The sequence below is a fragment of the Ovis aries genome, chromosome 2 (assembly GCF_016772045.2).
Source record: "Ovis aries strain OAR_USU_Benz2616 breed Rambouillet chromosome 2, ARS-UI_Ramb_v3.0, whole genome shotgun sequence".
In the NCBI taxonomy this organism is placed as follows: Eukaryota; Metazoa; Chordata; class Mammalia; order Artiodactyla; family Bovidae; genus Ovis; species Ovis aries.
In genome coordinates, this window is record NC_056055.1 from 37,001,295 (window position 1) to 37,013,230 (window position 11,936).

Here is an 11,936-nt window from a genome sequence, read left to right on the forward strand (position 1 = left end):
GGCCCCAGGGAAGAAGGAAGGCTTCCTGGAATGGGAGGCACGTGGAGACTTGGGGAATTTGGAAGATACATTGAAAAAGTTCTTTCTGGCTGAGAGCTGAATGTCATCATAGTCCTCAGAGGCTGAAAGGGCCTGGGAAGGCCACTTGGGTTGGTGTAAATGGCAGAAGGGAGCTGAAGGAGGGGAGGAACATGATCAGGGTCATGTTGTTAAAAGATCTTTCTCACTATGCTGCAGGGCTGGCAGGTGGGTGGGCAAAGCAAGGGGCAGGAAGGAGGCTGTTGCTGGGATGCAAGAGAGTGGAGGAAGACCTGGGACTGGAACATGGGGTTGGGAAGCTGAGAAGAATGATTTTGCCTCCAGGAGTCGCTGATGGATCAGAGGTAGGGAGAGTGGACAGTGGGAAGAGTCAAGACAGCTGGTAGGACCGATTGCTGCAACGGAGACAAGATGCAGGGGTCAGCTGGAGGAGGAGGCAGTGTGTTCTGTTCATGCGGTGTCTCAGTTTGGCTTTCCCTGGAATCAGAACCCAAGATGATAGTTCACAGGCAAGTAGTTTATTTGGCAGGTGACAGAAACATCATTAGGGCATGGGAGAAATGATAGAGAAAAGGAAGTGATGTTAGCCAATAAAGAGGGAGTTACTTAGCCATTGCTTCTGGGTGGCTGGAGCCCACCCTGCTGGGGGAGCTCTAGGAGCTGAGGAGGCAGGGCAAGTGCCTTGGAGTTCTCCTGCCTGAGGGCTGAGGAGCCTGGATGCTTACACACTAAGGAGTGGGGGCAGGGGCGGGGAGGCTTTCATTCCCCAGCACTTTTGGCCTGATGCCCCGGCAGGCAATGCAGGTTTTGGTGGCCAAAGAAAGCTCTTAGGCAAATAACTGCAGAGGCGGTCAGCGGGTACGGGTGAGGGATCTGCGGCACCATCTGCTGTAGATGTTGGGTTTTGGTCCCTGGGGGACAACCAGGAGTAGATGGCTGGTAGCCAATGGATCTGAGGTTCTGGGACTCAGGGAGAGGCCTGTGCTGGAGATGGGAATTGAGAAGGGGGTGGTTGTCAGCATTAATTCTTTGGGAGGGGATGAGATGGTCAAGGGTGAGACTGTGGGATGAAGAGAGAAGATGACCCAGGACTGAGCCCTGAAGACCATCGCCGTAAAAGGGGTTGATCGAAGGAAATGAGCCACGAAAAGAGATGAGAGATCAGAAGGAGCCCGGCAGGAAGGGAGAAGGGGGAGCAAGTGAGTGCGATTCAGAAGTGGTGTTAGGAAGCTCGGGAGGAGGAGGTTATCAGTGTTGCTGAGGGTCAGCTGGGCAGGTCCTTGGTGCTCAGCTGGAGGCATCAACTGACAGAATAAATACTCCGAACATAATTTCATTTCTTTTCTCCTTGAGCCAAGGATTCAGGCTTCTCTAGCCTCATCCCATTTGGGCAATATACCCCACTCTGCTTACTCCCTCGGAGCTGCCGATCTACCGAGGGGAAGAAATGCTTGAGGGGCCTGAGAGCGGGTCCTTGCCCCATTGTCAGGCGATAGATGTGGACAACCGTGGGAAATGTTAGGCTGAAGGGTTGCTCAGCATCCTCCACAAAAACACTGACCCATCTGTGGGGCCAGAGGAGAGGGGAAAGTATGTTTTGGTAGGGATGTTCCTTTCCCCACAGAAAAGCCTTTTTACATGTTTAAACTGGAGAGACGGCAGTCATAACAAAACATCTTAGTCGCAAGCCCAGGGTGGAGTGACTCCTGCCCACTGGAGTCTTCCCTGGCCCACCACAGGGTGCACCAGAAGTGGACCCCGCAGCCTAGCCCTGGGCCCTCATGTGGGGAAAGAGGCCACATGCTGAGTGGCATGCAAGAAAGGTGAGGCCAACTTGGCACAAGTCACCCACACCCGTGTCTTATCAGCTTGAGCCCCAGAAGGCTTCTGATGGACAAAGCTGGCTGTGATGGCCAGGCCTGGGTGACTCCGGCCCTCATTCCCAGTTACTTGATTTTCTTTGAGAGGTCACTGAAGGGAGATTGGGTCTAGAAGTAATTCCGGTAGCCATGCCCACAGGCCATGCCCACAGCTGCTCTTTGTGACCAGAGCCCAGACTTTTTATATATAGCGCTGACCACTCTTCAGGCCCTGCCTGTCAGAGGGGTGCTGGCCGTGAATTGGCTGTAGCATTAGTTATCAGGTACTTATCTCACATTGCCTTGTTTCCTTCTAGGGTTGGTCAGAGGAACATGGGACATTAATCATGATCGTTTCAGTCACTTTATATTAGTAACAAGAGACCGGGTTTGGCAACATTCAATATCAAATTATCCTTCTCACCAGCTCTCAGAGAACAGGACAGAGTTACCCCTGATTTGTGGGCCATTCAGACTAAAAATTATTTAATATTTATCTTAAACGTGTAAGATTTTTGTGTCTCTATTTCCAAGGGAACCTGATCATAAAAATATTTTGTTGTAAGTCCCCTTAACCAGGCTGATCCCTGAACTGCTTCCTCTTGACCCACCTTTCTGCCCTCAGGCAGATGATCACACCCCCTTCTAAAGAGGCCCCTACCCAAGGTGATGAAAGGACACCCCCCCACCAACACACACATTAGGAAACAGGATCACAAGGTTCCTTTTAGTAGCATCCTTTTGTTTCCCTAGACACTGCTAATTCCATGTCATTCTGATTTTAGGCTGAAAAATCAGGGACTGACTAATTTTAAATAGACAGTTCCTTGTCCAGTTTTAAAATATTCGTGTTTGATTGGTCAAGACAGGAACTCTAGTCCCCCTCGGTTCAGCATCGCTTCCTCCTCAGCTGTGTTTGCTGGGAAGGAAAGAGCAGTGCATGGTTGAAGAAGTTGGGGAGAGAAAAGATGGGTGGAAGGTGGGCATTTGGGAGTCCAGAAGAGATGTCACGAGATAAGGTTAGGATGGGCCACGGGCCCTGAATGCCCAGGCAAGAGGAGGAGGAGTAGTGTGGGTGCGGCCCGGGAGGGCGGGAGCTGGAAGGGTCACCCCGCCCTGCCTGGCCTGATCTGGCCTGGCCAGGGGCGTGGGCAGCCTGCCCCTCCTCCTCTCTAAGCCGTTGGGCAGGCCTCATGCGTGCCGGGGGCTCCAGCCCAGGCGGGCTGGCGAGATGAGAGGAAAAACATGCGGTTTGGTGGGCTGGACATGGAAAAACAAGCCAATTAGGAGGAAAACAAACAAACCCTGGGCCAGCGAGGGTACACGCATGCATGCACACGCACACGCGGCCCCGCGTGGGGCGCTAGGACGCCCTGCTGCAGGCTGATGCTGTCGTTTGGGCATCTCAGGAGCCCCCACAGGGGCGACTCAGGAAGTCTGGGCACCCCGGAGCGTGTGTGTCTGTGATAACATGACACGCGTGCGCACGGGCTTCGGCTCACACACATGCTCTCACACGGTGTGTTCTGCTAAATGTGTGAACACACTGGGCACCTTCCCACACCCACGGTTTGAAAAACACCTTCAGGCTTCAGGTCTGTCTCACACACAGCGTCGCAGGTCCGTGGTCTTCTATCACTGTCTCACACACAACAGCGCATTTACATGCCTCTGTACAGAGGACCTCGGCCACGCGGCCTCAGACGTGTGAACAGTCCCCACATCGCACAGCCTTACCCCGAGTCCCACACAAACACAGTCATCCGGCCACACACGTCCAGTTGCGGTGACACAGCTGCCCGGACTCCCAGTCACACACAGGAAGCCCATCAGAGTTCCACACGCCGCCTCACAACTGCAGCCTCTCAGAAACAGCTTCTCCCCTGACGTGCAGCACACTCACAACAGGCCTCCTAATTGCACACTGTCCCACAGCCTCACACTTGGTCTCTCACAGCACCCCACCTCCACCCACCCAGCCCCTCAGCTGGGCTCCAGCTGCAGCGAGTCACTCCTTTTCTTCCTTTTCTCTGTTTTTCTTTCCTCCTTTTCCCTCTGAGAAACCTGGTCCCTGTCAGGAAACCCAAGCCCTTCCCTACTCAGGGCCCAGGGCCAGGCAGGAGTAGCCAGATGACAGACAAAGCCCTGCCCCCCACCACCGCCCCCCATGACCTGCCCAGTCAACCAGTCAGAGAGGGGAACTGGTTTGAGGGGGAGGTTTGAGAGGAGGCTCATCTGAGGGGGGAGGATGGTCAGAGGGGAACGGAGGGAGCTGGTCAATGGGGAGGCGAGTCTGTCCCTGCTCTGCCCTCCAGAGTCCCAGGTGGCAGGGAGCTGACTCTGCAGGCTTCAGTCCTCACCCCCCAGCGCCCTCTCCTTTGAAGCCTGGGCTAAGGGAGGGTGGGGCGGGGTGCGGAGGGGAGTGGAGGCTTCTCAGCCGACCTCGGAATGTCCTTTCCTCCTGGGGTGACTGCCAGCTCTGGCCTGGCCCACAGGTCCCCACAAGGCACTTCCTGTGTCCTTGGCCGCCCCCCCCCACCCCACCCCCATGCCTCTGTGCCCCTGGGCAGATAGGCAAGGGATATGTGAGGCACACAGGATGAACACAGGACAGACACAAGATGAACTCAGGGCCAGGAAGGCTTCCCAGGGGAGACAGACCGCAGCGGGCAGCAGGCAGGTTGCCCGTTGTGCAGGCTCCACTGGCCCCCAACTCTCCCTGCAGGCCTGGGGCTGGAGACATCTCAGCCCACACCGTCGCCCACTCTGCCTGCTACACACGAGCTGCTGTCGTGCCCCTCTGACCCCCTCATCACTCCTGATCTGCTGTCATGCCTATCTGACCCCCTCATCACTCCTGAGCTGGCCTCATGCCCCTCTGACACCCCTCATTGCTCTTGAGTTCCTCTAATGTCCTTCTGACCCCCTCATCACTCCTGGGCTCCCCTCGTGCCCCTCTGGCCCCCTTATCAGTCCTGAGCTCCCCTCACGCCCCTCTGGCCCCCTCATCAGTCCTGAGCTCCCCTCGTGCCCGTCTGACACCCTCATCACTCCTGCTGCAGAGCTGGATTGCTCCCTGGGGGTCTGAGCACATACATAAACCTCACACATACTGGGCATGAACATGAAATCACATAGAGTCACTCACAATCACGTGCACCCTGGATGAGAGCCCACAGTTCGCCGTGTATCACCACAGCCACTCAGCAGGCGTAGACATGCCCTCCCCTTCACCATCCCTGGCTTCTTGAGCTGCCCCCTCCCGCTTCCTGTCCACCTGTCAGGCAGGGGGCGGGGTGGGAGGGCACAGAAGGGAGGTGTCAGTATCCCCGGAGCTGTGGACGGACATTCCTTGCCTGGGTCAGATCACAGAAACTGCCTCCTTCCAGGAACCTGAGCCGGCTGTCCTCACGCCTTACCCAACACCCGAGGGTGGGACAGCTGGGCTGAGCGCTCACAGCAGCAAAAAGAGTGGTTAGGACGCAGGGAGGACTTCCCAAGTACATAGGTGTGGTCATGCCAGTGGGTATTCCCATCCTGCTGCTTGGCACTGGCTCGAGCTTGCTGTGTGACCCCAGGCATGTCCCCAGCCCTCTCTGGCCCTCTGCGGTCCCCAGAGTAAGGCAGCTGCTGACTGTATAACGGGCTTCTTAAAGGGTCTGATGGAGAAGCTGGGGACTGGGGCTGGGGTGAGTACACGCCAACGGAACAACACACACACACAGTCACACGTGTAGGCATGTGGTGTGAGCTGCATATACAGACCCTCCTACATACATTCCCACATTCCATCACACGTCACTCACTCACATCACACACACACATGTAACACATACATGAGTGTGAACAGTGCTGTCGTTTGTGTGGAGCCCCCAGGGCTGTCTTGTGTCCCTTCTTCTCTCCTGAGGGGAAGCCTGGAATGTGTCTTCGGCCGGGAGTGCACCCTGATCACCCCAGCAACCAGAGGACCCGGTGGAGACCCCCACCCTTGACCTCTGTTGCAATCTCCCTCTGGAGATGGACGCAAGGTGGCAGGAGACGTGGGGCTGGGGCCAGTTCCCCCAGACATCACCTCCGTCCCGTGATTGATGAGCTGAGGCCCGCAGCCCCCTGCTCCCCATGGTTCCCGCCTCCATTGAGCAGGTGGAGGGGGGCTCCCTCTCCATACAGCCCTTGTTTTTCTTTAATTAAACATCTGGCTCTCTGTGGCCTGGGAAGCCTCAGACCCTCGCTGACAGCACTTCCCACCCCCACCTCTGGCATTGCTGTTGGGTTGAAGAGGGAGAGCTGGGGTTTTGGGGCCCACCTGTCCCCACACTTGCACGAGGGCCCGGGGGGCTCAGGAACGCCCTGACCGTGCTGTCCTCACCCCTCCCCCCCCAGTGCCGCCGCGGGAGCCTGTGCTCAGCTGCCGCTCCAACACTTATCCCAAGGGCTTCTACTGCAGCTGGCATCTGCCCACTCCCACCTACATCCCCAACACCTTCAATGTGACTGTGCTGTGAGTAGACACACCCAGGACCCGGTTCAACCCTGACCTCTCCCGGGCCCCCTCCATGCCCTCCATCCACACCCTGTAGCCCAGCCTTGGGCTCGACCTTCTCCCAGCCTCCACCCTGCCCGATCCTTGAGGTTGGTGATGATGCCTGGTTTTCACCCCTCCTCAGGCACGGCTCCAAAATAATGGTCTGTGAGAAGGACCCGGCCGTCAAGAACCGTTGCCACATCCGCTACATGCACCTGTTCTCCACCGTCAAGTACAAGGTCTCGATAAGTGTCAGCAATGCCCTGGGCCACAATGCCACAGCCATCACCTTTGATGAGTTCACCATCGGTGCGTGGGGACTGCGGGGAGGGAGGGGCTCCCTGCTGCATCCTGCAGTGGGAGTGTGTAAGTGGATGTTTGCCGGAAGTGTGTATGAGCACACGTGGGGATGTTCACGAGTGTCTGCCCAGGTGTGTGTGGAATGTATAACATGTACGTCCACGCATGGCATGTACACACCTGTGAACATTTGAGTGGATGCCCTTTACCTGCTGGGGCCGAGAGGCCTCTCCAGCAGCTCTTCTCATCTCTCTGGCTCCCAGAGCATGCAGGAGGGGGAGGGGGGCAGGCTGGGCCAGACCCTTGTGCAGCTGCAGCCTCCAATCCACCGCCCCCCCAACCACGCTAATGGCTTCCTTACGGCCTGTGATGAATGAGGTGTCAGAATAGGAGACAGGGCTGGGACAGAGACCGCCCTCCTCCCAGCCTCCATCCCAACCAGACCCCCTGCCTGCCCCTGTCCCATCCCAGCCAGACCCTCTGCCTCCGCCCACACCCCCACCATGGCTGGGTCCTCCGCCAGACTCTACATGACCTCAGCCCTTAGCTGCTTCCATCAGATCCTCAGCCCACTTCCAACCCAGATCTGCAACACCTGTGAACTGTCTTTTAACCTTGACCCGCAGAGCAGCTTCAAGCCCAGACTCTTCCAAGGGAGGCCGTGTCTCAGTTGGGAACTGGAAAAGTTGAGGTGGAAAGCCAGGCTTGGGGGTAGTATATGATGCTGGTACAGGAGTGGGTGATCCAGGTGATGATGAGGGTCATGATAGAGCATGACACCGGCTTAGTCATTGGGATGCTGGTCATCATGAGGATGGGGTTGGGATGAAATTTATGATGTTGATATCATGAGCTGGTGACAGTGACTGGTGACAGTCATTGGTGATGACAGGGATGTGAAAGGTGGGAGGAATGAAATGGTTGTTAACAGTAGTTGCCAAAGCTGACAACAGAGGAGACCAATGATTATCGATGTGCACTGGTTGTCATGGTGGCTGGGGTTGTTCCAAGAGATCAGTGTGGCACCAAAGCTGTGTTTCCTAAACAGTGAAGCCTGACCCTCCGGAAAACGTGGTAGCCCGGCCAGTGCCCAGCAACCCGCGCCGGCTAGAGGTGACGTGGCAGACCCCGTCGACCTGGCCCGACCCCGAGTCCTTTCCTCTCAAGTTCTTTCTGCGCTATCGACCCCTCATCCTGGACCAGTGGCAGCATGTGAGTGCCCTGCCTGGATCCCGAGAGCCGGAATCAGAGCCACATGGCATGGGAGTCCTTGCTGCTGGCTGTTCCAGTGGGAAGCCTGAGAGCAGTCGGAGAGGCTTTCTGGGGTGGAGGGTGGGCCTGGAAGGATGGATGGAGCTGAGGGGGGGCATCCTGATTGACCGCCATTAGGACAGTCAAACACGCCTGTCTATGTGACTCCCCAGGATAGTGGAGAGAGATGCTGGGGGCAGATGGTGGCAGTGTTTCCCTTTTCCTGTCTCTGGCTTCAGCCCTGATCAGACTTCTCTCCTACACTCTGGACCAGGCTCTGGGCCTGGACCCAAGGGACAGGATGGTCCCTGTCCTCACAGATGGGCTCCAGGGGTCAGAATCAGGCAGTAGAGTCAAGCTCAACCCAAGGTGTGAGTTCAGGCCATGACTAGTGTCATGGCTCCAGAGTCAAGCCTCAGTTAGGTGTCAGCCTTAAGTTATGAGTCAGAAGGTGATTTGGGCCAGGAAGCAAGCCGTGGACAGGGGCAGCACGGGGTCAGGCTGGAATGCTGATCAAGCTATGAGAGAGAGCTCTGGGGATCTGCCAAGGGTTCGGGGCAGACTGGAGTTTCTCTCTCCTTGAGAGCCTGGGGTTGTGGGTGCTGTCTGAGGGCTGGAAGTCTGAAGGCAAGGACTGGGGCTGGGAGGATGCTCCCTGGGGCAACCCAGGCTGGCTCTCAGGGTCACCCTGTACCCCCACCACGTCTACCTGGTTCCAGCCCCATCTCCTCATGCCCCCATCCCAGCTGGCCGTTAAAGTTTGTAATTCAATTCCAGGGCGCCTGTCCTCATTGCAGGCCTGGCCCCCACAAGGCTGCTCATATGCTCATATGTTCTCTGACAGAGTCCGGAGTCCCTCCTGCCTGGCCAGCTGCCCGAGACTAATGCATTGCTAATAACCAGGGTCTAGTTTCACAAGCCCCCCACCCCTGCTAACGAGCTACAGGCAGCAGCCCTGCGCGTCGCAGCACACACGCCTTGCCGTGGACCTGGCACACTGCCCACCACACACACACGGGAACATGCACACATACACGTGGTCCCAGCAGGAACCATGCTTTCACCATGCATGTGACTAACATGCTAAGGCCATGCACTGGCCTGCACCGTGGGCAGAACTGACTCCCACGCTGACATGTGCAGAGCAGAGTATATGAGTTACATGGCAAGGACACGTGTGGCCTGTGGCCCATGTTAGCCCTGTTCCGTGTCACGTCAGCATGGTGCTTGGCTAGATGTATGGTTCTTTTGAACTTGAGTTTTGCTCTGAACAGCATTGACTGTCCCCAGTCCTTAGTCTTGGGGAGAGGCAGGTGTATGATGGGGAGGGGCAAGCAGAGAAAAACATCACTTGGCTTTTCAGGAGGAAGTGAGAGATACAGGCCAGGAATCACACAAGAATGGGTGCCCTGAGGTCTGGCAGGGGCTCTCTAAATGGACCGGGGAGGTGAGTGTGGGTTCCCTGCATCTTTAGGCCCTGGGCCTCACTCAACAGGAAGGCCGGAGGGCATGTGGCCACAGGCTGGAGGGAGGCCTCCTAGTGAAGGCAGATGCCAGCAGCTCGGGAATTCCTGCCACTTGTGGAGCCATTCTCTGAAGGTGGTGGATTAAGGGATCAGTGACAACCTGACTAGAAGGGCCCACGCCTAGGAGACATGGCTTCCTGGAGAGCCATGGGCTTATAGCACATCACTAGAGGTGTGGTGGGTTGCCCACCCTAGGCCTGCCAGTGAGGTGGTCATTTGAACTGCTCCCCATGGTTCTGTCCATGTGGGGAAAGATCTGGGGGACAAATCAAAGCAGGGGGCCTGAGGGTGGAATCCTGGCGAGGGGGAGAAGGAGCTGAATGAGCTGGGTCTACTTAGCAGAGGGAGTCTGCAGAGCCAGGGGGGACCAGAGGTGGAACTGGTCAAGGGCTAGAGTAGGACTCACTGAGCCCAGGTCTGGGTCCCAAATGTCTTCCATACTGACTCTGGTTCTACCCACACCTCCTACCTGAGGCCCACGGACCCTGGAGGGGTTGGGAGGCCTTCCCGCCCCACTTGGACCCAGCTACACACACATACACACACACACTTTTACTCTCAGGCTCTCAGCCTTCCCCCCCACTTGGACCCAGCTACATACACACACACACACACACACTCTTGTACTCACAGGCTGTCAGGTCAGGTAGCCCAGACCCTGGCTTGCTGGGAGAAGACTGGAATGGGGACCAAAAAAGCCCTGAAGCCAGACGTGGCCCAGAGCGGCCCCTCCTCCGCCCCTGCCGGCTGCCCCTGTTTACGAGGCGGCTTAATGAGGCAGCGGGTGCCGTTGAGATGAACCAGAGCCCAGCCTGGGTCTGGGAGGGGCGCCGGACAGGCAGGCCAGCCTGGAGGGTGGGGGAGACCAGCGTGATGGGGCTGTCCAGGCGGGGGCGGGGTAGCGATGCCTCCAGGAGGAAACGGAGCAGCTGTCCCTCTGCCCCGGAACCGCCCCCCACCCCTTTTCCGCCTCAGGCTGGAGGCCTCCCTGAGGGAGAGACCCAGCTGGGGCCAGGCTGGTGGGTGCGCTGGGCATCTGGGAACCCGGGCTCCGAGTTGGAACCCGTGATAATGACAGAGCTGGCTGAAGTCTGCTTGGCCCTCGCCCTGTGCCTGCGTCCTTATTAAAACCCTGTGAGGGAGATCGTTAACGCCATTTTACAGATGAGGACTGTAAGGCAAGTGGAAGTTAAGTAAGTTACCTAGCGAGGAGGGGATGGATGGAGCTGAAATCTGGGCTCGGACAGCCCAGCTCCAAGTCTGTGCGTGTGGCTTTCCCGCTAAACAGCTTCTTCATGGGGGAGGAAGAGGGCAGCACCGCACTAACCCTCTCTCACCCCAACCTCGTGTTGCCTCCTGCTGGGACCGAGGTCAGGGGCTTGTGAGAGAGCTGGAGACAGTCCTGCTGACTCTCCCCTCAGGGTGTGGGTGCTTTCTGTCTCCTTAAAGATCTCCCTCAGGACTGTCTCCGCTCCCTGGTGGAGGGTCTCCTCCTGAGGTGTCTTTCCTCTCCCCTAGGGGTGTTCTCAGTAGCCCCTCCCTCCCCCAGGGAAGTCCTCGTGCCCTTCAGGGGTATGTTCACTCCTCTCCCCTCCCCAAAGCATCCTCCTGTCTCCCGGGGGTGCCTCACTCTCCTGACCTCCAGGGTCCACCGTCCCTCTCCCCGCCCCTCTCCGTGGTGGTCTGGCTGCAGGTGGAGCTGTCAGACGGCACAGCACACACCATCACAGATGCCTACGCTGGCAAGGAGTACATCATCCAGGTGGCGGCCAAGGACAACGAGATTGGGACGTGGAGCGACTGGAGCGTGGCTGCCCACGCCACGCCCTGGACGGAGGAGCCACGACACCTGACCACTGAGGCCCAGGCCCCCGGTGAGCCTCCCCTCACCTCGTGCTGCCTCCTGTCCTCCTGGGACTTGGAGCGTCTGCCCTAGGGCTCTCTGAACCCTGTGTGGCTGCCACACTCCCCTCGGTCTATCCAACCCCTGCTGTTCCTTGTCCTTGCTGTTTGGAGATTCTCAGCAGGGGCCACTGGATGGAGGGGTCATCTGTGTGCCTGGGGGAAGCAGTAAGGACCTGCCTGATGGGTGAGGCTGGAGGCAGCACTGGTCTGACACAGGAGGCAGAAGCCATGTCTCCTGGACCCCCAGATCCAGGGGGAACCCCAGCCCTGGCCAAGCCCTTCCCTGAGTTTCCTCCATGTTCCCCAGAGACCACGACCAGCACCACCAGCTCACTGGCACCCCCGCCCACCACGAAGATCTGTGACCCCGGGGAGCTGGGCAGCGGCGGGGCAACCTCAGCGCCCTCCTTCGTCAGTGTCCCTGTTACTCTGGCCCTGGCTGCCGCTGCCACCACTGCCAGCAGTCTCCTGATCTGGTGAGTGGAGTGAGGCTGGGCGGCAGAGAGGAGCCTGAGGGGACCCCCGGGCCAG

General features: G+C 57.9%; 1 protein-coding gene across 9 annotated transcripts in view; it reads left to right on the plus strand.

Moving 5' to 3' along the window:
• The window catches only part of CNTFR (ciliary neurotrophic factor receptor), a 63,649-nt gene that overhangs the window by 25,220 nt on the left and 26,493 nt on the right, over positions 1-11,936 (plus strand). For 8 of the 9 annotated variants that reach the window (XM_060410884.1, XM_027964277.3, XM_015093062.4 and 5 more), the window contains 5 exons: positions 6,282-6,399; positions 6,566-6,732; positions 7,772-7,935; positions 11,194-11,374; positions 11,713-11,881. In XM_060410884.1, coding sequence (XP_060266867.1) covers positions 6,282-6,399; positions 6,566-6,732; positions 7,772-7,935; positions 11,194-11,374; positions 11,713-11,881 — 799 coding nt within the window. Of the gene's footprint in view, positions 1-6,281; positions 6,400-6,565; positions 6,733-7,771; positions 7,936-11,193; positions 11,375-11,712; positions 11,882-11,936 lie in introns of those variants that run through there. The other variant, XM_027964283.3, reaches the window with a different exon arrangement.